The following is a 27,825-nucleotide window of genomic DNA, read 5'->3' as shown; positions in this document are numbered from 1 at the left end:
CCCGGAGCCAAATCCCGCTCCAAAAGCGCTCGGTTGAGGGAGAGGGGATGCTACGAGGAGCAGCGTGGGCTCCAGGAGCCATCCCCTGAGCGCATTTTTTTTTTTTTAGGGGGGGAAATTTCAGCAGTGCCCAAGGACGGAGCACAAATATGGCATCACGGGGAATGGGATAGAGACTTTTTTTACCCCAAAATGAGGGCGAGAAGGCAGGCAGAGCAGGCCAGGAGCAGCTCAGGCTGCTTGCTGCGGGGTTGGGCGTCGCTATAGGGTTTTAAAGGGGGGGGGAATTGGGGCTCGCCACCCCCTTACCATCTCCGGGGTGCAGGGGTAGGTGCGGCGGCCCTCGGCGCTGGCCTGGCAGTTGAACAGGGCCACCCCCAGCTTGGCCACCTCCTCCTCGCTCAGGTCGGCGCAGGACGAGCGGAGCCGCGCCACGACCTGGCGGCGGGGACACCGGTGTCACCGGGACCTGGCACCCACGGGTGCTCCCGGATCACCCCGGGGTGGTTTTTAGGGTGGCAATCGAGAAGCAAAGCCAAAGATAACCCCAGCGTTTCGCCTTCACCCTAAAAGTGCCATGAAGGGGCCAGCACCTTTCCCTAAAGCACCCTAGGGTGGCACCCCAAGGTGGGGGGACCCCCTGTGCCCCCCATTTCCCACCCAAGGGGACCCCCGTGGCCACACCTGGCGGTGGCAGGCGTCCAGGGGGGACAGCTCCCACTGCACCCCCTCGGCTTGGAAGCGCTCGTCCCCTGTTGTCATCTCGAAGGGGACATGGGGGGGGCTCGGTGGTCCTGGGGGGGTCCCGAAACCCAGCCAGCCCAGCAGCCCCCCCCCAAAAGCGGGGGCGCAGAGGAGAAGCAGAGCCCAGCAGCAACAAGGGGGCAGCATGGTGGGGGGGGTCCTGCAGCATAAAAAATAAGGGGGGGGGGGCACCCAAAAAGCTAGGGCAGCCCCCTCCCCAAATCCTGGGGAGGGCACGCAACTGGGGCCCCCTCCCCAACGAGGGGACCCCCTCCCCGATGATGCCTCCCCCAGGGGTCCCTGCCCCTACAGCAGCAGGGCATGGGGACACGAGGGCCCCCTCCCCAAGAAGGGGGCCCCCTCCCCAAGAAGGGGGCCCCCTCCCCAAGAAGGGGGCCCCCTCCCCAAGAAGGGGGCCCCCTCCCCAAGAAGGGGGCCCCCTCCCCAAGAAGGGGGCCCCCTCCCCAAGAAGGGGGCCCCCTCCCCAAGAAGGGGGCCCCCTCCCCAAGAAGGGGGCCCCCTCCCCAAGAAGGGGGCCCCCAGCACCCCATAAGCTTATAGGGCAGGGTTAGGGACTCCCCCACCCATAGGGTTGGGGTCAGCCCCTCCCCACCACCCCCCCGGGGAGGGGGGTCCCCAATTTTGCGCCCCCCTCCACGTGGCGCACCCGCAGCTGCGCACACCCCAAGCCCCCCCCACCTCCAAGTCCCGCCTCTTACGGCCCCATCCACCAATCAGAGGAGGGGGGAGGGGGAAGATTGACCAATGGGAAGGCGAGGGAGGGGTCCGGGGGGGGTGTCCACGGAGTGGGGGGGGCGTCAGGGATGGAGGCGGCGGAGCTGCGGGTGGGCTTCGTGGGCGCAGGGCGCATGGCGGGGGGCATGGCCAGGGGGCTGCTGAGGGCAGGTAGGGGGCTGGGGACGTGGGGGGGGGGACACGGGGGGGGCTTGGGGACAACGTTGTCACCTCCCCCGGGGTGGCCCGGAAATGTGGGGGGGGGTGGGGAGGGCGATTTTGGGGCGTGGGGAGCGCGGGGATGTGGGGGCGCAGGGATTTGGGGGCGCAGGGATTGGGGGCGCAGGGACATGGGGACATTGGGGTGTGGGGGTGTGGGGACATTGGGACCCGGGGACCTTGGGACATGATGACCTGGGGACATGGGGACCGTGGGATGTGGGGACATTGGGATTTAGGGACATGGGGGTGTGGGGACCTAGGGATGTGGGGGACATTGGGGTATGGGGACCTGGGGACATTGGGACTTAGGAACGTGGGGACCTAGGGATGTGGGGACATGGGGACATTGGGATTTGGGGATGTGGGGACATTGGGACATGGGGAGCCTGGGATGTGGGATCGTGGGGACATTGGGACATGGGGACATTGGGATGTGGGGGTATGGGGACATGGGGATGTAGGGGCGTGGGGACATTGGGATGTGGGGACCTGGGGACATTAGGGAGTGGGGACATTGGGACCCAGGGACCTTGGGACATGAGGACGTGGGGACCCTGGGATGTGGGGACATTGGGATTTAGGGACATGGGGATGTGGGGGACATTGGGACATGGGGACCTTGGAACGCAGGGACCCTGGGACATGGGGACCTTGGGATGTGGGGTCCTGGGGACATTGGGATTTGGGGATGTGGGGACGTTGGGACATGGGGAGCCTGGGATGTGGGATGGTGGGGACATTGGGACGTGGGGACGTTGGGATGTGGGGGTATGGGGACATGGGGACGTAGGGGGGTGGGGACGTTGGGATGTGGGGACATTGGGACTTAGGGATGTGGGAACCTAGGGATGTGGGGACGTGGGGACATGAGGACCTAGGGATGTGGGCACATTGGGACCTTGGGACACGGGGTCAGGTCTGTCCTCCTTGAGATATCCCTGCCCCATAGCGCGCTGAGGGGATACGGGGGTGGTCCTGGCCCCTATAAGCGTGACACGGGGACATGGGGACAGCCCCCTGTGTGCCCCGAAGCCAGGATCAGGCCCCCATCATCCCATATCCCCCCCCCCGGCTATTGGGGTTGGGGACAGAGCAGCGCGTCCCCACCCTGCTGGGCTGTCCCCACTGCTGTGGGGCCACCCCATATCCCCGTGTCCCCCCCAAGGGAAGGTGCCAGCCAGCAGCATCCTGGCCAGCGCGCCCTCGGACAGGAACCTGGACGCCTGGCGGGTGAGTGGGGCCACGGGGCCGGCCATGAACCCCTCGGTGGTGCCACGGGGCACATTGGGGTCACGGTTTTAGGGCGCCCTTTCCCCCTTTTGCAAAGCTTTGTCTCATCCTTGCAAGGATCGGGGTGAAATTAGGAGGCGGGTGGGGGGTCCCCAAATGCCCGGCACGTGGGGATGGGAGGACGGGGGGGGACGCTGCGGGGTTGTGGGGGCTGCTGTGACGCTCGGCCTTGTAGGATTTGGGCTGTAGGACCACGCACTGCAACCTGGAGGTGCTGCAGGAGAGCACCCTGGTCTTCCTGGCCACCAAACCCCACGTCCTGCCGGGGGTCCTGCAGGAGATCCGGCCGGCCGTGGGGCCCCACCACCTCATCGTCTCCCTGGCGGCCGGCGTCACCCTCCAGAAGCTGCAGCGGGTGAGGGCACCCCGACAGCCCCTTCCTCCTCCTCCTCCTCCTCTTTCCTTTTTCCCCCTCTTCTTTTTTCCCCTCCTTTTTCTTTTCTCCGTTTTCCTCCTCCATCCGTTTTCCTCCTCCTTTTTTCCTCCTCCCTTTTTCCTCTAGTCTTTTTTCTTTCTTTTCTCCTCCTTCTTCTCCCTCCTCCCTTTTTCCCTTTTTTCCCTTTTCCCTCTCCTCCCTTTTTTCCCTTTTTCCCTTTTTTCCCCTCCTCCCTTTTTCCCTTTTTCCCCCTCCTCCCTTTTTCCCTTTTTCCCTTTTTCCCCCTTTTCCCCTTTTCCCTTTTTCCATTTCCCCCCTCCTCCCTTTTCCCCCTTTTCCCCCTTTTCCCCCTTTTCCCCCTTTTCCCCCTTTTCCCCCTCCTCCCTCTTTCTCTTTTCCCCCTTTTCCCCTTTTCCCTTTTTCCCTTTTCCCACTTTTCCCCCTCCTCCCTTTTTCCCTTTTTCCCCCTCCTCCCTCTTTCTCTTTTCCCCTTTTTCCCCTTTTTCCCCTTTTTCCCCTTTTTCCCCTTTTTCCCCTTTTTCCCCTTTTTCCCCTTTTTTCCCCTTTTTTCCCCTTTTTCCCCTTTTTCCCCTTTTTTCCCCTTTTTCCCCTTTTTCCCCTTTTTCCCCTTTTTCCCCTTTTTCCCCTTTTTCCCTTTCCCCCCCTCCTCCCTTTCCCCCTTTTCCCCTTTCTCCCCTCCTCCCTTTTCCCTCTTTTCCCTCTTTTCCCCCTTTTCCCCCTTTTCCCCCTCCTCTCTTTTTCCCTTTTCCCCCATCCTCCCTTTTCCCTTTTCTCTCCTTCTTTATTTCCCTTTTTTCCCCTTTTCCTCCCTTTTCCCCTCCTCCCTTTTTTCCTTTTTCCCTTTTTTCCCTTTTTTCCCCCTCCTCCCTCTTTCCCTTTCCCCCCCTCCTCCCTTTTTCCCCTTTTCCCCCTCCTCCCTTTTTCCCTTTTTCCCCCTCCATCCCCCCCGAGCCGCCACCCCCTCCACCTCCCTCCCCCGCCACCCCCCACGGCTGACACCCAGCATCTCCAAACCCCCAAAAAAAACCCCCCCTCACCCCCCTCTCCGAACCCATCTCGCCCCCAGCTCCTCCCCGCCGGCACCAAGGTGCTGCGGCTCATGCCCAACCTCCCGTGCGTGGTGCAAGCGGGGGCCATGGTCTTCGCCCGGGGCAACGGGGCCAGCGACGAGGACGCCGCCCTCCTCCAAAACCTCCTCACCTCCTGCGGGCTCTGCGAGGAGGTGCCCGAATCCTACATCAACACCCACACCGGCCTCAGCGGCAGCGGGGTCGCCTACGTAAGCGCCGCGCACCCCAAAAGCGCACAGCGGCGCCGGAGACCCCCGCTCCTCGTAGCTTCGGGGTCCCTTTTTCTTCTTTTTTTTGCTCCCCTTCGCTGCTTCGCCTTCCCCAGGTCTACCTCTTTGCCGAAGCCTTGGCCGAGGGGGCCGTGAAAATGGGGATGCCGGGGGGCTTGGCCAGTAGGATCGCGGCCCAGACGCTGCTGGTGAGTCGGGGTCGGCGCTCGGGGGGCTCCCCGCGTCCTTCTTCACCCCACGTTCCCCCTGTTTTTGCAGCACCATCCAGGCTGGGTGCGAGTTTTTAATGTCATCGGCTCCTCCCGGAGCCAAAACGGGGGGGGCAGCGAGGAATAAAAGTGGGAACGGGGCTGGGAACGGGGCTGAGAGGGACGCGAGCGGTCCCCACGCAGCATCGGGCGCCCCATCAGCGCCACGAGGCCGTGAGGGAAAAGTCAGGGCTGAGTTTCAACCCGGGATAAAGGCGGCATCGCCAACGGGGTGGCAGATCGGAGGATCGGAGCTGCCTTCGTCCTGCCTCAGTTTCCCCTCTTGGGAGCAAAGCCGTGGCGAGGGGGCTTCAGCACCTCCTCTCCCCGAAAAACAGGAGGAGACGGGAGGACGCCGCGGTCCCCCCCGAGCGAAACGGAGGTTGGGAGGAGGTGGGAACGACCCCTTTTTTTTTTTGCTCCGTGCACCCTCAGGGGGCGGCGAAAATGCTGCTGGAGAGCGGGGAGCACCCGGCCAAGCTGCGCGGGGACGTCTGCACGCCCGGCGGCACCACCATCCACGGCCTGCACCAGCTGGAGAAGGGCGCCCTGCGCGCCACCGTCATGAACGCCGTGGAGGCTGCCACCCAGCGAGCCTGCGACGTGGGCGAGGATTAAAGGGCGGCTTGGGGACGGCCACCTCCGTCCCCATCCCTGGTGCCAGGGACCAGAGGTGCTGCTGCTTCTCGTCCTCCAGCCGGGGCGAGCCCGGACCAAAGCCCTACGAGGGAGCACTCGAAGCCTTGGGGAGATGCTGGGTGGAGACGGGAGGCGCGCACGCGGCTGCAGGGCTGGGACCTAATAAATGCGGGCGGCACGGAGGCGGGCTTGGCTTTTTCTGGTCTTTTTGGTCCTTTTTTTTCATGAGGAGGTGACGGCAGTGGGGTTCGTGGCACGCTGGGGCAGCGGGGAGAGGGAGGTGGCAGAATTGGAGGGGACGAGGGTGGGAGGCACCTCTGAAGCCATCAGCTCCAGCTCCCTGCTCAAGCAGGGACATCCCGGGGTGCCCAGCACACCACGTCCAAGCGATTTTTGGAGATCTCCAAGGAGGAGACTCCACCACTGGGCAGCCTGTGGCGGCGTTTCGGCACCCACATGGCACAAAAGGGCTGGCGGTGGTGGCACCACGTTGGATGCATGCCAGGATGGCTGCTGGCGCTTCTGGCACTAAAAAAGGGATGGGGACATGGTTTTTGGGGGATCAGGGCCAGGACGAATCGTAAAATCACAAAATATTTCAAGTTACGACCCATGAGGGCTCGTCAAGTTCCCCTGGCTGCACCAAGGAGCACCCAAAAACCAGACCCTGTGTCTGAGGGCGTTGTCCAAACGCTTCTTGAACTCCAACAGTCTTGGGGTCATGACCATGCCCCCAGTGCCCGACCACCCTCTGGGTGCAGATCCTTTCCCTACCACCCATCCTGACCCTCCCCTATAGCAGCTTTATAGGGCTGGAGCTGATCCTAAGCTGCAGCACCCGGTTCTTGGTTACCCGTGGGCACCAGTGCCCGGTCCTCTGCTCTATTTTGGGGTCAATTATTGCCACTGCCTTACTGGTTTTGCCAGGGGAGTGAAATCCAAACTGTCCTCCACCAGTTTCCTCCCAGTTGGGTGCTTGAAGTCAGCCACAGCTCAAGTTTTAGGATATTTTAGGGTGCAAGGCTGGAAGGGAAAAGCGCAAAAGCGGTCGGGCTCTACGCTCGGAGCCTGGCAGCGGCCGAAATTGGGAGGCTGGTTGGGTTTGAAGGGGAAAAATAATTTTATTTCTCCAGTAGTTGGAATATTGACCGTGGTTCTGCGGCAGTTTTGGGATGGGAATAACGCAGTAACGCAAAATCCCCGCTTGATGTCGAGGTCTTGGAAGCTGAGCATCCAACTGGAGGAGAAAACGGGCTTTAAAGGCCACTTTATTAATTCCTGGACTCAGTTTATGGGATTGTATTTGGAAATAGGGCTCGGAAGGAAAGGCTGACCCCAGCTTGGAGCGTTTTGGGGACAGATGCAGCGTTTTGGGCACCGAGCTGCCCGTGCTTGGGAGCACGGCGGAGCGGCAGCTCCGAGGGACCATTTACAAAAGACAACCTCCGAGCGGGCATAAAAATCCATTTAATCTCCATAAACTCTGAAATCATGAGACAAAGACCCGACAAGTAAAAACACCCATCCCGCCTGCTGACACGGGGCCCCGTCAGCTTGATTTTTATTTTTTTTTCCCCTTTTTTTTCCAACAATTCGGCTAAGTAGGCTAAAATTTTATCAAAATCAGGTCGAGAAAAGAGCGGCTGAATTCACATCCGATGCCTCCGATATTTCATGACAGCTCCGGGAGCTGTTCCTAATCATATCTCACACGAGACACAGGGCAAAACGGGAGCCTGGACCCCAAAACTTGGTTTTAGGAGGGCGCTGGGGTGATGGCACCTGTGGTCCCGGTGCTGCTGTGCCGCTAGCGACCCTCACCAGGGGATCTGCAGCTGTCCCCGTGTCCCCGTCCCAATCCAGTGCATGACAAAAGTTGTCTTAAAGCAGCCCCAAATCCCCCCGGTTTCGCAGGAAACCGTTTTTGGCAGCGGGAAGGGCGTCGCCATCCCCTTTAGGGCAGCACCCCGCCGTCTGGTTGACGAGGTGAGGACGCCGAGGCGATGCTCCCCGGCCAGATCCTGCACCCGCATCGCCTCCCCGCAGGATCTGTGCCCCCCCAAACCCCATCCCTTTCCTCGAAGATCTTCGCTACGACTCCGCGTCCGTCTTCCACGCTGCTGTGGGGTGAGAAACATCCCGATCACGTCCCGATCCTGCTCTGAGATTTGGGGAATCAGAGCTTGGCCCCACGGTCCCGGCTCCTCGCGGGTCTCTCCGTCACCCCATCTCCCCGCGGGGGCAGCACGGACGCCGCCCACCCCGTCCCCATGGATCTGCGACGTATGGAGCGTGTCGCACAAAAATAAAACCCCCAAACCATTAGCCCTAAAACGTGACTCTTCCCCCCTTTCAGCCACGGTAACCCACGGGCATCTGAGCCTCCTCGGAGAGGAGCTGGCACCTCTGCTGCCAGCCCTGCCGGGACAAACGGGGTGTCCCCAACCCCGCGGGTGTCCCCGGGGAGGCGAGGCGGGCGGTAGGCGACGGGATCCTTGCCCTAAGGATCGGGGTTGCCGGCGCGGTGCAGCCGCTGGGCCGTGCTGATGAGGGAACGGAGCTGCACCAGCTTCAGCGGCCCCACTTGCCGCGGGTCCTGGCCCTCCAGCCAGCGCAGCGCCGTCTCCAGCCCTCTGATGGCTTCCCGGGCCGTGGGGACCAAAGGGGGACCCTCTTCCCCAAGCCCACCAGCCCCGATGTCCCCTCCACCAGCCCCATCTCCGGCAACTTCTTCCTCCTCCTCCTCCTCCTCCTCCACCCTACAGCCTCTGGAGCCTTCCTCCTCGCCGTCCTCGTCCCCATCGTCCTCCCCGAGACCCGGGGCCGCGTCGTCCAAGTGCAGCCAGTCGGCCACCTCCTCGGGAGCCAAGCACTTGTAGGCCAAGGCGGCCAAGTGGGTCAGGTCGCTGAAGACTTTGGCGTCCCCGCCGCCTTCCTCCCCCTCCGCCCCATCTCCACGCTCTTCCTCGCCGGGCTGGGGCTCGAAGGCGGCGCGCAGCCCCAGCAGCCAGCACTTCTCGATGGCGCCGGGGGGGATGAGGTCCCAGGAGAGGCCGGCCAAGTAGAGCATGTCCTTGAGGAGAAAGGACCTCACGAAGTCCGCGGGGCCACCGCCGCCACCCCCGGCGGCGGCGCACGAGACGGCCAAACGCAGCAGCTCCCGCTTGTAGAGCTGCTTGAAGGCGGCCACCACCCCTTGCTCCAATGGGGCCGGGATTCGGCCACCCCCTCCGGCCGAGCCGCCCCCTCCGGCCGGACCTTTGGAGAGAAATAGGGCACGGATGGAGCCGTCGGGTGTCTGCAGCTGGGGGAGCTCCTCGTGGCCGCCCCCGTTGAGCGGCGTCGGCGAGCTGAGCAACAACACCGCCTTCTGCTGCAAGCAGCTCCGCCGCAGGTACCGCTTGACGCCCGGCACGAAGTCCTCGAAAAACCAAGCCCGGAGGAGAGCCGGTCCCAACCTGGCTTCGGGACCGTAGCGATAACAAGCGGGGAATTTGTCCTGGTTGTGGTGGCGGAGGCTGGGAGGCTGGCGGAGGCCTCCAACCACCAAAGGTTTCAACTTGTGGGCGCCGGTCAAGTTGGCGGCCAGCAGGACGGTGACGCGGTGGCGAGGAGCCGGTCGTTGATGGGGCAGAAGCTTCCAGTAGAGCCCGGTGACGTTGGCGTTGTAGATCTGCTCGTCCCCGTAACCCCCAGTATCGGGAACTGGTGATAATGGTGGTGGTGGTGGTTTGGGGTGAACGGCGGGCGCCTGCTCGTGCTCGCCGTAGATGCGTTGGCTGGAGATGCCGTGGCGCTTCTGCCAGCGCCAAAACCAACCGTGGCTGGCCTTGAAGGTACACTCGGGGCCGTAAATCTGCCGGGCGAAGGCTTCGGCTTGTGCTTGGATGAGAGGTCCGGAGAGGGGGACGCCGTGACGCCGTAGGGCGAGGAACCAAGCGTAGACGGCTCGGTCGATCTCTTCTTCGTTGGCCAACCTCATCTTCTTGCGCTGGGTGCCCACCTCCCCCCCCAGCTGCTCCAGGAACCACCTCAGCTTCCCCTCGTCCTTCAACCAACCCCGCAACGTCCCCCCCGGCACCCCGAAAGCCCGGCACACCGACGCCTGCCTCTCGCCCTTCTTCACCCTCTCGATGGCTTGCAGCTTGTCCTTGATGGAGTACGCCCGCCTCAGCGCCATCTTCACCGACACCCCCCTACCCCCCACCCCCTCCTCTTCCTCCCTCCTTTTGCCACCCCCCCGCCGCCCCCCCGCCATCGCCGCCCCCCCAGCCTCCTTCTTCGGCCCCTTCTCGCCCCCCCGAGCCCCCCTCGTTTCCCTTTTAACGCCTTTAAAGCCCTTAAAACCCCCTCCCCGCCTCTGCCCCCCCCCCGGGCTCGCAGCCGCCCCCGCCGCCATGGGGGCGCGTTATAAGCGGGGGGGGAGGGGCTCGCGGGGGGGGGGGGGGGGCGCCTTTGTCTCCGCTCCCAGCCCCGGCGCCTACTGCGCATGCGCGCTCCCCCCCCTCCATCTTTCCTCCCTCCCCCCCTCCATCTCTCCTCTCTCCCCCCCCGCCCCGCCGCGCAGTTGGACTCTTCCCTCAATCCCTCCCGTGCCTCTTCGGGGGGTACCATTCGCACCGCGGGGGGGGCGCCTCGCTTTTTCTCTCCGCCTCCCCACCTCCCTTCACCTTTTATCCCCCCTTTCCTAGCATAACTTAATAAAATAATCTTTACTATACCCTTTTCTGCCCGATTTGCCCCTCTTATCCCGTTTATCCTCCCCTCCCCTCACCTCGTCCCCCCCCCGCCGCCGCCGCGCGTGGTTCGCGCCGCCCCCACAACCCCCCGCGCGCCGGGCGCTGCCCCCTTTTGCCCAGCGGACGCCGAGCGGAGAGGAGCCGCCCGCGCCTCAGCGCCGCCGGTGAGTGCCGCCCCCACGACCCCTTTTTTTTCCCCTTTTTCCCCTTTTAAACCCCTTTTGGAGCCTCTTCAGCATCTCGCAGCCCACCGGGGGCGCCGCCCGTTGGGCCTCGTCACGTTTCCAGGCCGCGGTGAGGGGGTTGGGGGGGTTCTGGGGGGGCCTTTCCCTCACGGGCAGCGGTTTTTGGGGGTCCCCTGAGGGATTTGGGGTCCCCTGAGGGGTTTGGGGTCCGTTCCCCTCATGTTGCCGCAGGGAACGGGGTTATTTCTTTTTTCCATCCCCTGTGGGGTCTCCTCCCTCCTTCTATCTCCACAAAGAGGGTGTCCCATGTGCCCCCCCCCCCCCACGGAGCAGTTTTTGGGGTGTTTTTACCCTTTAGGTTTTATTTTTTTTCCCTCAGAGGGGTGTGTGCTGCCCCTCCCCAAATCTCCGAGCACCCTTCCCTTGTTATATCAACCCTGCGAGCTCCTCCAAGCATAATTACCCCCTCACAGCCCCCCCCCCAAAAAAAAACACCCCTTTTTTTTTTTCCAGGCTCACTGAAGGGGCTTTTAGGGCTCCCAAACCCCTTTTTAATCCCAAACCTGAAGGAGGAGGCTGTGAGAGCCCCCCAGACCCTTGGCAAGGATATTTTGGGGGGTTCAAGGGGGGGGAAATTCAACCTGGCAGCTCCAACCCTGGAGCCCTGCACCATCCACACACCCCCCCAATCATCCTTACTTCATTAAGGGACAGAGATCGGCGTGGATTAAACTCTCTGAAGGCTCCCAGTAAGCTTTACTGGCCGCTGCCACCCCGTTACTGGTGCCTGGCACCGCTCCACCCCCCTGCAGCAGGCTGGGACCCAGCCTGGGCTCTGCTGTGTCAGGGCTCTGCTCGAATCCCTTCACGTTTTCCCTGCTCGTCTCGCCTTGTCTTCTCCTCCGTCCTCCTTCTGCTCGTGTTTTTCCTTTACTATTCTTTTTTTCCACCCAGGAAACCCAGCTTCAGCCCTCTGCTGGGGGAGCAGGCAGAGCCCAGGGGGCTCCCCGTGCCCTCTTGGGATTTCCGAGGATTTGCAGCGGTAGCTGGAGTCGTTGAGGCTGCTGCCATTCCTTTTTCCATCCTTTTTTCCCCTCCTGGTGGTCACCAAAACCAGCACGGGGTTGTCCTTTCGATCATTGCAGGGTTATTTCTTGCTATCCAGGCTGCTGATGCTTCCCAACTGGTTGCAATCTGATGTTCCCAGCCCTTTTGTGCTCAGAACAGAGAGGAAAACGCCGTTGCTGGGCCGTGGGGCTGTAACCCTGTCCTCTCCTTTTCTAGGTGTGCCTTTTCCCTCCCTGACTTTGCAGGTACGCCTTTTTTTTTTTCCTGTTCCTCTTGCTGTTGACTGTGCCACGCCGTGTGAAGGTGACTGCTCCCCTCCTCTCTTCCCCTGCTGCTGCTTTCCCAAGCCCGGGGTTTGTGTTTTAATTAGCACTGAAAATCGCTGGGGGAGCAAAGAGTCAAGGTTTCGGGCGGCTGAGGTTGGTGTCGTCGTCGTTTCCCTGCCTAAACGTTAGCGGGGAGCTTCCTCTTCCAGCAGAGGTGATCTGACGAGGGCAGAGCTGATTCAAGGAGTGAAACCAGCAAAAAAAAAACCTGCACCACACAAGCCTTAACGTTTCCTTTCCCTTCTGCTCCCTGTGCCGACCTGGTGCCCATGTGGAGGAGGGGGTGAAACCTCTGTGAGAGGCCTCCAGCCCCTCCGGTGCAAAAGCAGCCTCTTTTTTTCCCAGTTTCCCAGTCTGGGTTCTCTTTAACTCGCTCTGAATCACCAGAAAGCACTCCCAACACCTCTCTGCTGCGATTTAGGACCCTGGCAAGCTGCAACGTGCACTTTTACAGCCAAAAAGGTGCGTTTCCTTTACAGCCCCGCCGTCAGGAAGAGCACAAACGTGTTCCTGGACAGAAAAGGACCAGCTGCTGCTAAATCGATGCTCAGAGTTGACCAAACTTTATTTTTTTTTGCCTGCAGCCGCGGGACGATGCGTTGTGCGCCGTGCTTTTACCCAAAAAGTAGCAGGATTTCAGGGGATAACGCCGCCGAATAGCTTAAACCCAAAGCTTACACGGAACAACAATAAAAAGGGTTGACAGACGGGCAGCAGGGACCTTTTCAGGGCCTATTTTTAAACTCCAGGCATTGTCCTGCAGTGCTGGAAGGTTTGTTCTGGCTCGAAACACCCGGGAAGTGGTGAGCAGAGAGTGAAAAACCCGTCGGGCTTTTGGTCAGCTCTTCAGGAGATGCTGGGGGACGTTCACCCGAGGTGCTTCGCTCCCGGGGAGCGTTTGATATTTGGCGTTGAGAAATATTAATTTGTTTTTCCCATCGTAAAGTCATTGGAGGAGGAAAAAACTCTTGGTTTTCTTGGCTCTGAGTGTGCCTGGGCTTTTGAGGGACCTTGCTCAGCTTTTGAAGCTTTTAAAAATAAAGCTCAGGGTGGTAGGAGTCCAAGCTTACCTGGTTAAAATTTGTTCCAAATCCTCGGAAGAGCTAAATTTGTCCCTGCAGATGTTGTTAGATGAAAAAATGTGTTTTTTTTTTTTCTCCTTTCTTGGTTATAAACTCATTGAAAATGGGGTTTTTGGCCCCGAGTGAGCCTCAGCTTTGGCCACCACGGGACCACGAGCGTCTTGGGCGTGCTGATGCCTCCTCTGGGTGGTGTTTTCCCTCTGCAAAACCCTTCCCCGGCCATAATCTCAGGAAACCACAAGCCTTTGAGTTCCTCCGAGCTAAAATCTGCTGGGGAATCTGTGGTCGTTTGGGCTTGGGGTTTGTTCTCCCGTGCAGAACCGACCGGTTTGGGGTGCTCGGTGACCGGAGGATCCGCGTCTCGTCGGGCTGCAGAGGTGCAGCCCCGTGGCCGTGGCTCCGTTTATTAATTCTGGAAGGATTCTGCGAGCTCACACACGTCGTTTTGAGGATTTTTCTGAAAAATTAGGCTGAGAAAATAGGCACTAACATCCAATTTCCATCTCATACATAAATTGCTGGCTCGAAATAACTGCAAATTCATGACTTGACCCTAGAATCCTTAAATTTTCAGTGTTTATTTAAGGATTTGCTCTTTGTCCTTGCTTACCTTAAACCAGGGGCACCCGAGCTCCCCTTGGTCACCTGCTCTCCCTGCTCCCTGTCATCACCGGGAGCCTTTTTGCATAAATACATTGTAATTGTTGCTTAAAATTAAAGGTAATTGGGTGGCTGTGGTGGTGCCTGCTGAAGATGCATAGTTCTGGCGAGTTACCCAGCTGTAAGTTGAATTAAATATATGATCTTACATATTATGGGGGCAATTAACTCGATTTTAATACATTCAGCTCTTGTTTCTGTCCTTGCTGCCGAGCTGCTGCGTCTCTAGTGCTTGGAAATCTCTCTTAACTCTTTTTATTTTCTCTTAATGCTGTCGTAGGAGTGAAAAATGTAAGTACTCCCAGCTGTCCCGTGGAAAATCGGGGTATAGAAATGCTGGCCTGGAGCTTTTACTTTATTCCTTTGTCGCCTGGGAGAAATCAGATGAGTAAAATTCAGGTGCAGCTCGCAGATGTTGCCTCGTCTTGATGCTCCCCTCCGAAAATCCCGTTTAAATTGGTACATTGATGACTTAAATTCACTGCTCTACTAATCTAAACTGCATTTTTTTCAAACAAAGCTTAAAAAGACAAAGGTTTTCGGTTGGAATAACGGCCAGTTGTCGCTCCCTGAGCTCCAGGCTCGTAAAACCTTCCTGGAACTGCGAGCCGTGGCTGAGTCCTGGCGGATATTTCCTTGCTGCCTGAGTTTTGATCTGTGCCAGGCTGCCAAATGAGCTGCAGTTACGAAACCCACAGCTGTCTGTCGCTAAAAGGGGAGCTGAGCTGATTTAGGGGCACTTGGCCTCCTGCTTGTTTTTATCCAGGGGTCTGACCACGTCATCCTGCTCGCCTACCTGCTCGTTAGCTACCTGAGCAGTGAATTCTGTGCTTAAAATTTTATTTCTTTTACCATTTCCAACAATCAGAGGTATTTCCTTCACCATTTCCAATTATCTGCATCTACTAGAACCTGCCCGATTATTTTTTTTCCCCTGTCCACTACGATTAAGGCAGGAAAACCCAAAGCACGAGCAATGTTTTTTTACCTGAACTGATCTTTTTGTGTAATCTACATGAACAATCTCCAGCTTTTGGTCGCTTTTGGTTCACCAGCACCCAGGCTTTTGACCCCAAATTTTCATAATTTCTCCGTCAGCTCCCCCTGCTGGCTTTCTGCTAGCAAAAACCCAAAGAGTTGCAAGCAATGACCTCTAAAAAATCCTCAGGAATTAGGACAACTTACTTTTTTTAGCAAATCAGTGCCTGGTTGACGATACCTAGCAGGTAATTAAGCGCTAACCTGCTAATTTGAGCCAATCTCTTAGGTCCCAGGGCTTTGAGCAGGACCCCAGCAGCCTTATCCTGGTGGTTATCACCCAAAAGTGAAATTGGAGGTGACTTCAATCAGTGCCTTTATTTTTAAATCATTATATAGTTCTCAAAAGGGAAGTGTTTTGAGGAGGAATCCGATTCGTCACAAATTAAGCATGTTTGGAGGCGGTTTTGCTTCTCTGAGCTACAATTTATACCAAAAAAAAAGAGAAATAGCTAAATTCTTAGGCTCTTAAATGTGAATTATGACAGCACGGTGCCTTTTGTCAGCTCTCTGTTAATTCCTGAAGCCTGCATGCCCTCGCTTTGTTGGCTTTTGCCGCGACTACACTGTTGTGCTTCTCTTTTTTAATGCTGCCCCTTCTTTGGAAGATGAGGACGAGGAAAACTCCGTGCCCGGTAGAGAAAGTTTGGGTAGACAAACCCAAATACGACGAAGCCGAGCGGCTGCACTACGAGCGTGAAGCCATGCTGGCTGCTGCCCCCGAGGAGTGCCCGGAGCTTGAGGCTGTGAACGGGGTCCTCAACGATGAGGGAATCGTCGAGGGTGAGCCCAAAGGGGATCCGAAAAGAGGGAGGAACGGGAAAAAGCAGAGGAAGAGGAAGAGGTCTCCCAAACCCAAAGGCGCGGCGGCAGCGGCCCCCAAGGCGGCCGACTCGGTCCTCTCAGGTTTGTCCACCGAGCACGTGTGGTTTGAGAAACCCTCCCACGATCACGCCGAGAGCTTGGCCAGGAAAAAAGCGGCGGATTTGCAGAGCCAGGAGGCTTTTGAGACCCAGCAGCCGGCCTCCAAAGCTGCCCAAGAGCTTCCCCAAAAACCGCGGATGCTCTTGGCGGCCCTGCCGTGCACCCACGGCAGCCTGAGCGCCTGCCACCACGTGGTTCAGGGCGTCTGGCTCAACAAAGCTGACTTCGAGAAAGCCGAGAAGCTTTTCGTCCAGAGGTCTCAGCTCTTCGCTCCTCCGAACCTCCTGGCCATCCCCTCCCTCGTGCCCAGCGCCGAAACCGGGGGGTCGAGGACGCCGGATGAAGGCTACGGGACAGCCCTGCCCACCCCCGCTACTCCCAGCTTGGCTCCGGACCTCGTTAGCTCTGCCGACCTCGTTAGCTCTCCTCCCCTCGATACCCCTTTGCCGGATTCCCTCCACCCGACGGTGAACGGCAAGCCCCAAGCTTCCAGTTTGCAGGCTCTGGTCTCGGAGGTGTGGTTGGAAAAACCTCTCTACGACGGTGCTGAGAAGAGCTTCTACGAGAACATGTTCGAGGGTGCCCCGGCGGAACAAATCGACAGCCCCGAAGCCTCCAAAAAACCCCAGGAGGATGGGAAGAACCCCGGCAGGGGGCAAAAAGAGGGTGCTGAGCGCACGGAGCCCACCGGTTCTCCTCCTCCGAGCGGCGCCGAGCACCTCCAGCCTCCTTTTTTCTTCCTGCACCAGGACAGCGAGGCCGTGTGGCTCAGCAAGCCCACGTACGACCGCGCCGAGGCTCGGTACTACGCGGCCGAGGCTCTGAAAGCATCCAAAGCAGGAGAAAACCCGAAAACACCCCAACCTCCGGTCCTAAAACCCTCCCAGCCAGCTGCCAAACCTCCGAGCGCGGCCGCTCCAGAACCCAAGTAGGAGGAATTTTCTTTTGGGGTGGCTCAGGATTGAGCTTGGCGGCGTTTGCGTGCGCGGGGAGCCCCCCGTTTGCGGGCAAAATGTTTTTGGGAAGCTCCCCTGAGCCCCTCACCTCGCAGAGGGGGAAGGCTGCTTGGTTAATTCGTTAGGAAATGGGCCCTGCGAGCTGCTAATTGCGGGATGAGGCTGGCTGGGTTCCAGCTCGTTGGGGTGACCTCTGGGGGTCACCTAAATCAGAGGTGTGAAGCATCTTGAGGGCAGAGCTCTTGGAAAAAAAAGCTTCCCTGTGAAGCCTTGGGTAAGGCGCTGCCCGATGCTGTTGTCTCTTAAACACCCGTTTTGGGGTTTTTTTTGAACCCTGAAATTTGCTGCTGTAACGAGGGGGGAGCTCGTCTCAAGGTCGGCGCTCAAATATTACCGTGCAGTTGCCCTCGGAGGGGGGAAAAAAAAGGAGATTTCAGGGTTTTCTAGGGGTTGTTTGAGAAGTTTTAATGTGAAACGTGATAGATACGGGGTTAGAGAGCGCTTTCAGAGCCTTTCACCCTGTCCTAATTAGGATAATTTCCCCTTAGCTGGACAGAAGCAGGTGTTACGCCTTTTTCCCTTCCCCAGGGAAGTCGGGGTGGGGTAAAATTGGGTGTAATTTGTCTGTTTCTGGGATTCTTTCTCTGTAATCCTGTCTGGCACCTCGAGCAGGGTTTCGAGGTGGAAGACCTTGACCCGATGGAGGATGGTAGGTGAGGAGGGCGCGTGTTTCACAGGAGAGATTTGGGGTTTTGGAGGTGCTTTTGGGGCTTTTTTTTGCCTTTTCTATCGCGTGATACAGCCTGGTAACGGCGTGGCCGGGTCGTGATGCTTGATTCTTGCTCCCACCACCTTCTTGGACCAACGTTGGGTCTGGAGCTGTGTCCGAGCTTGAAATAACACCAGGCACGGGGTCAGGAGTTGCCTGTCGCGGGGAATTTCCTCCAGATTTAATCACGTGTTGAAACCTGACGTAGAAAACCCTGCTCCTAGAGCTTTTTTTTGGGGGAAGGAGCTGATTTCTTGTCCCCACTCGGTGCCCTGTGGCCAAATGCAGGTCAGGCGAGGCAGACGGGCGGCCGATTAGCCTGCCCTGCTTTCCTAAGAGGATCCTGCTCACTTAAACCCCATACCCCAGAGGGGGAGACGAGCAGCAGGAGCAGCTCTGTGAGGGCAGAGAGCTCTTTTCTCCCACCCCCACTGCAAGCTGCCAACCTCAACCGCTTCCAGGACCTCACTTCGTTGTTCTTTTTTCTCCTTTTTCCTGCAGAAAAATGGCAGTCGAGTTCCTCGCCCACGAGAGGATCTGGTTCGAGAAGTTCAAGTATGACGAGGCCGAGCGGAGGTACTACGAGCAGATGAACGGCCCGGTGGGCGGCTCCTCGCAGCAGCAGCAGGTAAAAATGTGCTGAGCTCAGCTTTTAGCAGCCTCATGAGCTATCACAGAGCAGGCAGAATGAAATTATCCACCTGGGCTTGCTCTTCTGTATGATTTCCACTCGGGGTTTTGCTTTTTCCAAGGGTTGAGAGGCTCCCCAAGCCTTCTGTCTGCACTCCTGGAGCAGCTACGCTTTTCCTGGCAGGGGTTGCATCAAATAGAGGAGGTGATGTTGGAAGGGAGGTGCCAGGACCCCGAAAAGACCAGGAATTAGGTTCCTCTCGTTGCACCCCTGCACTTTTAAGCCTGGAAGTCTCACCCCACTACCAATCACCTGGAGGGGAGGAGTGGGAGCGCGGTGCTGCCGCAGCACAGCCCACCTCAAGCAGTTTTCCCTCGATTTTTTTTAGTCCCAAAAGTCTCCCTTTTAAAGCCCGGAGCTGCCGTAACCTCTTCCTGCGACGCAAAAAGGCTGCTAACTGCTTGTGCGTTGAGTCGGTTCCCTGGAAAGCTGCTTAGAGTTTCCCTTGCTTCTTTCTTTCCCCGGGGTGGTGAAGGGGGAAGCTTCTCGCTGAATTTCCAGGCACTCTCCGCCCGTTCCTGCTGCTAGGGGAGCGGTGGAACAGCACCTTAGGACTCTTGCCTAAAAACTAGGAGCTTTCAGTGCCTGAAAAGAGCAAATAAATGTGCTTTTGAGGTGGCTGCAGGGAGTTAGGCGACTTTGAGCCACGTCAGGAGCTTCCAGTGAGGAAGTTCAGCCTGCGAGAGGGGGTTTGAAGGCTTCTCTAGTGGTTTTTCAGCCTTTTCTCTGCTGAGGGAAAAAAAATCACGGTCCCTTAAAGCCCATCTGCGGCGTGGAAGTGGCTGCCCACCTGAAAACGCCCACGCAACAGCCCGGGCTTACACGACGGGGGCTCGTGGAGAGTTTTCCTCTCACAGATCTTCCTCGGGGTGGGGGGGGAGGTTGCAGGCTGGGAGAGGCGAGGAGCCAGCGCGTGCTGAATCCTTGGAAGGAACCCTCCCCCCAGTTCTTACCCTTACATTATTATTATTTTTTATTAATTTTCCCTGATCGGTTTCCCGCGTTTTCCTATTTTTTGGGGAAAAAAAGAAAAAAACCTCGGTTCTTTCTGCACTGTTTGCAGGAGAACGGAGCCAGCACGATCCTCCGCGACATTGCCAGAGCCAGGGAGAATATCCAGAAATCGCTGGCCGGAGTGAGTACCCGAGCTCTCTCACCAGCTGGCTACCCGCAACCATTTTTAGCCGTGGCGCATCTCGCAGAAATCCCCTCGGGATCCCACTTCCCAAATTGTGGGGCCGATTTTTTTTTTTTTTTCAGTTTAGAGGAGAGAAGTTAAGGTGTGCGGTGCTGTGTACCACCCGCGTAGCTCCGTCCAGAGCTCGTGCTGCTTATCTGCTCGCTTGGCTTTGAAAACCAAACTGGATTTGGGGCAAAATTCTTTGGCTGTGCATTTCTCTACTTTTTTTTCTCCTGGTGGGATGTTAGTTTGTTCCCCCGAGTCTTATCTTAACGGGTAATGCTTAAAATAACCTCGCCGGGCAGCAAAGCACCAAGCTGCTTCGTCTCTCGTGGGGTACACTGAGCTGCCACCTTCTCTCTCCTGTCTCACTTTGGGTTTAGGGTATGTGCAAAAAAAAAAAAAAAGGTGTCTTCCAGCTGGGGAATTCAGCCTGGCTGCTAGCTCGCCACCCCGTAAAAGCCGAGTGCTTTCTGGAGGTGTTTTCGTGCTGAAATTAAAGGTTGACTGGGCAGAAATTTTTTCAAGACAAAGCTGGTGGCTTAAATGGAAAAGTGGGCTGGTTTTGTGGGTGAAAAAAGGTGAGAAAAGACAGAATGCAGCTGACATGTCTTGATTTCTGTGCCTGATTGAGATCTCGCTTTGCCTGTTGAACTCAGTAACATTTTAAAAAAAAGAGAAAGAAAATACCTGGAAGGTTTCTAATGCTAATTTCTGACTTCAGCACTGGTTTTTCGGCCAACAACTTAGGGAAAATAATACCCTGCTTGGGTGCTCAGTAGGATTTACCAGCCCCTATCTAAGATTTTAGCTTGGACTTGGGGCAAATCCGTGGGGAATTGAGCTCCAGCTCCAACAGAGCTGGAGGACTTCAGGCACGGAAAGAGTTGAAGGACTCAAAAACCTTTTCAAACAGATCCAGCATCTGGTTTGCCAAGCCAAGCTCAGCCTGAGGACTTCCTTGTCCTGGCCTGCACCTCCTGCATGTGAGAAGCACCTAAATTTGGGATGGCCAAGTCCTGTAACAGGCAGGACTGGGGGAACTGGTAAAAACCCAGGCTAAAACCAGAACAGAGCTGAGAGTCAAGTCCTTTGGCCCCCTGTGGTGTTTCTTGGGGGAGTTAGCATTGAATATCAACAATTATTCTGCTTTTTTTCCTTTCCTGCAACGAAGACTCAGTAGGTTTGAGGATTTTAGGCCAAGATTGAGCAGCAGGACCTCAAATTGGGAATTTGGGGCATGATAAAAAGTGGTTTGGGGTTCTCCAGCGATGGCTCGAAGGGAAAGCGTTGTGTTTCTCCACACGTTGCCATATCTCAGCAACCTGAAGCAGTAAGCCACAGCTGGATCTTCTCTGCTCTTGGGCGGGTTAGAAGAGCTCAGCTGTTGAGAAATAAAGCTGAAACATCAAGATTTTTGTAGGTTTTTTTTTTGTAGCTTTCTTATCTAAAGGATTATTAACCTTGGACAGCCACGCCGTAGGGTAAGCTTGAATTCAGAACATGATTAACCTTCATTTTTAGATCTCAGAAGGCCAGATTCATACTTCTGAACGTGCAGAACAATCCAGAATGGTGTTTTCCTAGTCAGGATTTAGTCTTTCCACCTGAATACTCAGAGCTCTGGTCAGGAATGTAAAGGTGAAACGAGCAGACGTGGTTTTAGCACGCTGGGAAGGTGGGAGATGAGCGCTTATCCCCGTGAAATTCAGCCGAGGCTGACTGCAGATCTGCCTCAGCTGGTTGGTGGTGGTCTGAAATGTTTGCTGGAGCGCTCCAAGGCTTGAAGGGAATCCTTCTGCACCTCCTGAAGGAGAGCACGGAACTTGCCGTGCCCGAAACATTTGTTTGCACATACCTTTCATCCTGCTTTGCATGGTCATCTCTGCTTTGAACCGTCACCCCAGGCCGCCTCCTGCTAGATCACTGACGCTTTCCCAGGCCAAATTTTGGAGAGACTGCAGCTTGTGGGGAGAGATCCTACAGGTGGGGAGAGATCCTACAGGTAGGCACCTGTGCCATGTTCAGAAACACATCCATGTGCACGAGTGGTGCACATTCTGTAGGAAACCAGCCCGGATCCATCCTGCTCATCCCTAAAAGCCTGCTCTAGTCCTTCAGCATGGTTTATCTGATGATTTCCAAAGCTTCTGGGGTTTCCAGAGCTCAGGTAGAGTTGATTCAGCTCAGAGCTCAGCTAGACTGACCCAAGGGGAGAGGTGTCAGACTCCTACGTGCATAAAATAGGTTTAATTTCTGAAGCTGTGAGTGCTCTGTGAACACCAGACAGGAGAACCTGCACGTTATCCAATCTACAACAGCTTGTAAAATCTCCGTGCTGGTTGTAACTGGTTTACTCAATTGAAGGGAAAGGGCTGATGCCTCCAGGTACTTCTTGGAGCGAGGGAAGTGTGACCTTTGCCGGTTTTTCTCCTTCGTTAGTATTTTCTCTTGATTTTTAAAGTAATATTTTAGAGTCACGCTTTAGAGAGGACCAGATGCTGAAAGCCTCTTGAGGCTAAGAGAGCAATTCCTATTTTCTGTCCTTTGCAATAAGCAAGGAGGTTCCCAGGGTTTTAATTTGCTTGGGTGGCTGAATTTGTGCTCCTTGTGTCCTCTGGGTCCCTAGAGGGTTTCCAGGCTTGCTACGTGGAATATTTTAAGTCGATTTTACTGCTACTCAGCGTATCACTAATGAGATCAGCTCCAAAATTATTGCTTAAACTTAAGCAATAGTTTTAAGCAACTTCAGGGAGCTGATTTCTGCTTTGTAGAGCTCTGCACCATCCCATGAGCGCTGTGTGGTGCTACACAAACAGCACCTGAGCTAATAGACAGCTTGGTTCTTATCCCAGGATCTTACACTGCTTGACAAGCACGAAGGGACTGCCCCTGCTCGGCTCTGCCATCTCCCAGGGGTTTGGTTAGTGGCTGCCAGGCTGGCAAGACTTGAAATTCTTCAATATTATCAAGGTAGAAGAGAGATAACTCGACTCGTGTCGCCAGACACGACTAAGAGCATGCTCCAGGCGTCTTATCCTAGCTCTGCCTCCCAGCTGAGCGTGTTCTGCAGGCTCTTGAGACGTGCAGCAAGAAGGTGGATGAGTTTTTTTTTTTTTTGAAGCAGGCTTTGTTTGGTGTGGAGTTGGTGTGCCGCTGATGAATTGGTGTTGCTTGATGAATTTGCCTGCATGTGGATCCCTGTCCTGCACTCCAGCTGCTCTCCAGCATGAGCAAAACCATTTTTTCTGTCCTCTCCTCGTTGAACCAAACCCCCAAACCTCTTGCCCTTTCCAGCAGAAGACAGCCCCGCGGAGCAAAGAAGCTCCTGCCCGTCAAAAGAGGCAGTCGGGCCGCTCAACTGTAAGTCACCTCTGCACGGATTGAGCTGCTTTTGGGATCTGAGAGGAGGCTGCAGGGAGAAACAGCTCCACTTCTTGGTCCTTACCACGAGGAGCATCTGTCCTTCCACTCGTGGTTGTAGTTTACCCTATACAACAGGGTCTTGCCAGCATTTAGGGGCTGCAGATCTGCGCTTGGCATCCTTAACTGCTTTCCCTCTGCCCCCCTGTTCCTTTTTCTTCATCTCTGCTGACTGCCGAGGTACCAGGAGCACGTCAGCTCTGCCAGAGAACCACCGTAATTACATGCAGGGTGCACTCAAATACAATTTTTTCCTATTGTGTTCAGTTATAAATGGCACTTGAGGCATGAAGGGCTGCATTTTCTTCCCTTTCACCGATTTCAAATAGCAGATAAGGGCTTGTTTTAAAAAAGAAGCCTTTTTTTCCTTCTTTTTTTTTTGCTGTTGAATACTTTTTGAAGCCGAATCGCTGTCGTTGTTCCCTCAGGACGTGTTAAAATCAGTTTAATCCTCTTTGAGAGGAACCAAAGGCCAGACTGGGGTAAGTGGGAGTGCAGAAATGCTGGGATCTCCTTCCAGCTTCCACGGGGACTTGCTGCATGACGTTAGGCAGGTCCTGTGCTCCGTGCCTCAGCTCAGCTCTAAGAGACAACCAGCTGCCCTTCTGGAGGAGCTCAGTGTGAAACCCAAAAAACTTTGTGTGTTTTTAGTGATCTGAGAGTGATTTCATCCCCTGCTCATCATTGCCAGCTGAAATTTTGTGAAGTTTCATACTTTGTTCTGTAGAACTTGTTAAATTGCCTTCAAAGCCTGCAGATAAAATGGCCTTGTTCTTAGATGGGCTCTCAGATTTTGTTTTCCCGAAGGCTTGACCTTTTGTTTCACTGTTTTGTGGGAGTACATGTAAGTGAACAAATCTGTTTCATCTCAATTTTCCTTGTTGCAGAGCGCGAGCACCACCTCTTCGGGGCCCGGTGACCAAAATGAGCTTCTTTCCAGAATTTCTCACCTGGAGGTAGAAAATCAAAACCTTCGCAGTGGTAAGTAGGAGAATCTCCTGGCATGAAAGCAAAAAACCAAACCGAGCGGGGTCCTGCTCCTGTGGGTTGTCTCCTTTATTAACCTTGGTGTGCCTGGTGATCTTAAATCCCACTTTGAGCAAGAGCAAATCTGTCTTGAGAGCCTACAAGCTAAGGTTCTCCCCCCCCACACCCCTTTTTGCAGTCGTTGCAGATCTTCAGATGGCCATCTTCAAGTTGGAAAGCCGCCTGAATGCTCTGGAAAAATCTACCTCCCACCAGCCCTCCCCAGTTCCACCGACCCAGGTGAGCCTCAGCCAAGTTCTCTTCTCGAATCCTTCGCTGTCACAAAGTGCTGGGTCATTTCTGAGGCCTCCTGCCTGGCTGGAGGATGAAAAAGAGAGATGGAAGAGCTTAGGAAGAGCTCGCTGCTGCTTTTCAAGCAGTTTTGGCAGCTGCTTTGTCATCTTTCCCTAATTGGTATGTGTAGAAAGAAGACAAAAAGGCAGTTTTTCTGCCCAAAGATAGAAAAATGATGTTAAGAGATTTCAACAAAGGAGAGCTGACACAGATCTGTGGCAGTTTGGAGCTAACAAGTATTTGGTAAGGATTTAGCCCACGGTGCTGCAAGTTTCTCAGCACACACCACGTAAAGCACCACTGTTAAAATAAGTGAGCAGAACTGGTGACTTTTATTTCTTTTACTTTTATTTTTAAACAAATCTTCCTTGTTAGAAGGAAACCTTCCTTGTTAGAAGGTTTTCAGGGCAAGATATGGTCTCCTCTAGATAAGTCCTTGCCTTGGGGCACGTCGTAAGGCTGATTTGTAAGGCCAGGTTCCCAATAGCTCTCCCCCCTTTATGTTCTAGATATATTGAACCGCTGAGTCCTTAAGAGAAGGGTCAGCTCTTGGCTTCAGGGTATTTTTTCTCCATGAATATTTTTTTCTCTACGAAGTAGAGCTGCGTTGGGATAGCTCAGAGGTCTGCTTTTAGCAAAGTAGGTTTCTCTTCCTGAGTTTTTCCTGAGCCTGAAGTTATATCACAGCAGCACTGACGTTCTCCTGTTTTTTTTTTTCCTGAATGCAAACTTGAATCCACGTCACCCCGATGAAGAAAGTGGAACCCTTCAGCGTTCCCTCCAAGAAAGTGGAGCTGCCATCTGCTTCACCTGCCAAGAAAGCCGAGCCAGCTGCTGCAGAGGAAGATGACGATGATGACATCGACCTTTTTGGCAGTGACGATGAAGAGGAAGACCAAGAGGCTGCCAAGGTCCGGGAGGAGAGGCTGCGGCAGTACGCGGAGAAGAAGGCCAAGAAACCAGGTCTCATTGCCAAGTCCTCCATCCTCCTGGACGTGAAGCCGGTGAGTAAGAGCTCCTGCCTGAGGCTGCATGTCCCGTGCAGGAGGCTTTAAACCATCTCATTTTCACATCTGTATTGACCGGGGATAGATCTGACCTGCACGTTTCCAAACGAGGGTTCAGAGTGAGGTTGGGTGAGCTGGGATCTGCAGCACTTGAGCTTCTGCTCTGGTCCTTGGACCATGGCAAGCGCAGGCTGTTGGCTGAAGGATCCCTCTCTGAGCAGGACTGGCTCCTGTCTTTGAAGAAAGGACTTCCATCAGTTAAACCAAACCCAAATAATGTCCTAAAAATGAAAAGAAACCCGTTTTTGTCAAATTGTCACAGTAGAACCAAACTATGGGCTGTCTAGTGCTCCGTTTGCACAAGAGAGTTGCCTTTGGTAAAAGTCACTTTAAAATGAGGGCTTCGAAACAGGGATGTTGCTGCTGCAGAGGGATCCCCCCTGCATCTGCAGGGCCAGATTTGTCCCTGCAGGGACAAAAGGGACAAAATTTGTCCCTGCAGGGCAGAATTGAAGCAACGTGTTTTGTAGCATTGCTGCAAAACTTAGCTCGTCTAACCCCTGCAGCTAATTCTGGCGAAAATAACAGCCCAGAAAGGGCAGTTTGCATCAGCTGAAATCTACTGAGAGGAGGAGGAGAGGAGTGGTGAGTGTTACCTGTTGGTCAGACTGCACGCAGATGTGTAATAAAACAACTGCCTGCACGTTGATTATCTCAGCTTAACCAGCCTGATCAAGGAGGACGCCTTAATTTTTGTGGGATGAGGGCTATCGTGCACCCCTGGAGGAGATCGCAGAGTCCTCGGTCACTGGCCACCTCCTGGGGCTGACGGTGACATCTAGGAGAGCATTTAAAGTTCCAACTTGGTGCCCCTTGCAGTGGGACGACGAGACTGACATGGCCAAGATGGAAGAGTGCGTCCGCTCCGTCCAGATGGATGGGCTGGTGTGGGGAGCCTCCAAGCTGGTCCCGGTAGGCTACGGTATTAAAAAGCTCCAAATCCAGTGCGTGGTGGAGGACGACAAAGTCGGGACTGACATCCTGGAGGAGGAGATCACCAAGTTTGAGGACTACGTAAGTCTTTTTTTGGGGTGGGAGGCGCCTAGCCCATGGGGTCACTTTTAAATAAGACTTTGGCAAGCTTGGGTCTCAAATCGAAAACCACGTGGAGTGATATCTCTGCCTGCTGAGATACTCCTGTGTGTTTGTGTGTGTAGATATTTAATTCTGCCTGACGTAGACACCTTGCAGATACTTCACAGAGCCATTTTTACAGCCTCTTGCTCCTTACCACCCAGCCTTACTTTGAGGAGCCCCAACAAATGCATGCGTTTAACCCTGGTGGCTGGGGCTGGAGATGTCTCCAGCCCCATCCTGCCTCCAATTTCATGGAAATGGCAGCAGGAGCTCCAGCTCTGTGCCAGATAATACACAGATTTAGTAGTGCTTCCTGCCTCACCACTGGAAGGGGGAAGCAGCAGGCCAAATACCCGTTTTTATTCATTTTCCTCGCATACTTTTTTGCTTATATTTACAGTAAATCAGGAACTGATCTTAGGTGTGTTGCTAGAAGCTAAATATGGATGTTCTTCATCAGCTGGACTGCCTAAAGATTCGTGCAATGATGAGCACAGTGTGGTGTCCTGTTATGACTGGTGTTACAGGAATATTAAATAACAGTCCGTGAAGGTGGCTCTCAGCACAGCTGGGGAGCTGGCCTCAGAGCCCTGGGCGATGCTTGATCTGTTTTTGAGCAGAACTAGTGCATGCTGTGAAGAAATCCCCACTGTGAGTGCTTTCTTTTGTGTCTGAAAACACCTTGGTGACCTCTAGCTGCTGTTCTCGTTCTCTTGCAGGTGCAGAGCGTCGACATTGCTGCTTTCAACAAGATCTAGAAGCAAACCTGTATCCTCTCTGAAACTGTAACTAATAAAGATCAAGGAATGCAGATTGTATGTTTTTTCTCTCCTGAGTGTAGCTTCCCCAAAGTGATGTCTTGAAGACTTTGGGTGTTTCCCTTCATAAAAGGAAAGACCTCAAGATGTGTTTCTGTGTTGAAATGAAGGTCTACTACTACTACAAAAAAAAAAGCCACTGAATTTCCTCTTTAATTTTCTCCTTGCTGCTTTTAATACCCTGTGCAGGTCGCTTCAGCCGATCCTTTGCTTCGTGAGGAGCTGGGGCTGTGCTGAGTGTGGCCCGCGGAAAGGGGAGGTGGAATTCCTAACCGTAGGCCAGAGTCCTCTGTCACGGTGCCAGAGTCCAAGGTCTGGGTGCAGGCTGCACGCCACCAACACGGAGCAGATGAGAAGCACCGTGGGGCCCCGCTGCGAGCACGGGATGGAGTTGCAGCAGCCCCCAGCCAAGTGGTGATGGCTCCAGTTCCCAGGAGCCTGGTGTCACGGTTGCTGCTGTCCCCAGAGCCTCATGGGGCTGGTGTCCCATCTGCTGGCACATCTGGTGTCACGTGTGCCACATCTCCTGGTGGCTGGATGGGCCCAGGGTCCTTGGTAGTAATATTTTGTCATCCCTGGAGCCCCACGTGCCTGTAACTGCATGTTCAGAGTCCCAGGTGTTGTCCTGGCTGGTGTCCTGTATGCTTTGTCTCATGTCCTGCTGTCCCCAGAGCCCTGTGTCCTGGCCCACCGGGTCCCATAGGTGCCTGGTGCTGCATGTACCGTGTCCCAGCTGTGTGGTGTCCCCTGTGCTATACCTTCTATGATGTCCTGTGTGCTCTGCACTATCCCTGATGTCCCCTGTGCTACACACTCTGTGATGTCCTGTGTCCTATCCCTGATGTCCCATGTCACCTGCTCTATGCTCCATGATGTCCTGTGTCCTATCCCTGGTGTCATGTGTCCTATGTGCTATGCATTCCGTGA

At 55.4% G+C, this 27,825-nt stretch overlaps 3 protein-coding genes across 7 annotated transcripts; 2 read left to right on the top strand and 1 right to left on the bottom strand.

Annotated features, from left to right (window-relative positions):
• Positions 1 to 1,568: 1,568 nt before the first annotated feature.
• Positions 1,569 to 5,769, top strand: PYCR3 (pyrroline-5-carboxylate reductase 3). The gene is made up of 6 exons (XM_032182185.1): positions 1,569 to 1,650; positions 2,867 to 2,931; positions 3,167 to 3,346; positions 4,455 to 4,667; positions 4,784 to 4,876; positions 5,372 to 5,769. The coding sequence occupies exons 1-6, from the start codon at positions 1,569 to 1,571 to the stop codon at positions 5,552 to 5,554; spliced, it is 816 nt and encodes a 271-aa protein (XP_032038076.1). The 3' UTR covers positions 5,555 to 5,769.
• A 1,370-nt stretch (positions 5,770 to 7,139) lies between these two features.
• TIGD5 (tigger transposable element derived 5) lies at positions 7,140 to 9,761 on the bottom strand. Its single transcript, XM_032182139.1, has 2 exons — positions 8,393 to 9,761; positions 7,140 to 8,350 (listed from the first exon to the last, which is right to left on the bottom strand). The coding sequence occupies exons 1-2, from the start codon at positions 9,753 to 9,755 to the stop codon at positions 8,076 to 8,078; spliced, it is 1,638 nt and encodes a 545-aa protein (XP_032038030.1). The 5' UTR covers positions 9,756 to 9,761; the 3' UTR covers positions 7,140 to 8,075.
• Positions 9,762 to 10,424: 663 nt separating this feature from the next.
• On the top strand, positions 10,425 to 26,898 carry EEF1D (eukaryotic translation elongation factor 1 delta). 5 transcript variants are annotated; one of them, XM_032181859.1, is made up of 11 exons: positions 10,430 to 10,478; positions 13,916 to 13,926; positions 15,282 to 16,525; positions 17,824 to 17,950; positions 19,077 to 19,148; positions 22,494 to 22,556; positions 23,504 to 23,597; positions 23,782 to 23,882; positions 24,692 to 24,940; positions 25,823 to 26,017; positions 26,800 to 26,898. In XM_032181859.1, the coding sequence occupies exons 3-11, from the start codon at positions 15,282 to 15,284 to the stop codon at positions 26,836 to 26,838; spliced, it is 2,184 nt and encodes a 727-aa protein (XP_032037750.1). In that variant the 5' UTR covers positions 10,430 to 10,478; positions 13,916 to 13,926; the 3' UTR covers positions 26,839 to 26,898. The 5 variants fall into 5 exon arrangements, with proteins under 5 accessions (XP_032037753.1, XP_032037750.1, XP_032037749.1 ...); XM_032181858.1 differs by having other exon boundaries at positions 22,491 to 22,556; XM_032181860.1 differs by lacking the exon at positions 22,494 to 22,556.
• Positions 26,899 to 27,825: the final 927 nt, after the last annotated feature.

The sequence above is a fragment of the Aythya fuligula genome, chromosome 2 (genome assembly GCF_009819795.1).
Source record: "Aythya fuligula isolate bAytFul2 chromosome 2, bAytFul2.pri, whole genome shotgun sequence".
In the NCBI taxonomy this organism is placed as follows: Eukaryota; Metazoa; Chordata; class Aves; order Anseriformes; family Anatidae; genus Aythya; species Aythya fuligula.
Note: the sequence above shows the minus strand (reverse complement) of the source record. Positions and strands in the feature narration are given on the sequence as shown.

Excerpts from the sequence above, each read along its gene's own strand:
- PYCR3 (XM_032182185.1), top strand. The coding sequence starts at position 1,569 with ATGGAGGCGGCGGAGCTGCGGGTGGGCTTCGTGGGCGCAGGGCGCATG. Across the intron at positions 3,347-4,454 it reads CCCTCCAGAAGCTGCAGCGG|CTCCTCCCCGCCGGCACCAA; the intron begins GTGAGGGCACCC and ends TCTCGCCCCCAG. Across the intron at positions 4,668-4,783 it reads GCGGCAGCGGGGTCGCCTAC|GTCTACCTCTTTGCCGAAGC; the intron begins GTAAGCGCCGCG and ends CGCCTTCCCCAG.
- TIGD5 (XM_032182139.1), bottom strand. The coding sequence starts at position 9,755 with ATGGCGCTGAGGCGGGCGTACTCCATCAAGGACAAGCTGCAAGCCATC. Across the intron at positions 8,351-8,392 it reads CTTGGACGACGCGGCCCCGG|GCTCCAGAGGCTGTAGGGTG; the intron begins GTCTCGGGGAGG and ends GCGAGGAGGAAG.
- EEF1D (XM_032181858.1), top strand. The coding sequence starts at position 15,282 with ATGAGGACGAGGAAAACTCCGTGCCCGGTAGAGAAAGTTTGGGTAGAC. Across the intron at positions 22,557-23,503 it reads GGCAGTCGGGCCGCTCAACT|AGCGCGAGCACCACCTCTTC; the intron begins GTAAGTCACCTC and ends TCCTTGTTGCAG. Across the intron at positions 24,941-25,822 it reads TCCTCCTGGACGTGAAGCCG|TGGGACGACGAGACTGACAT; the intron begins GTGAGTAAGAGC and ends TGCCCCTTGCAG.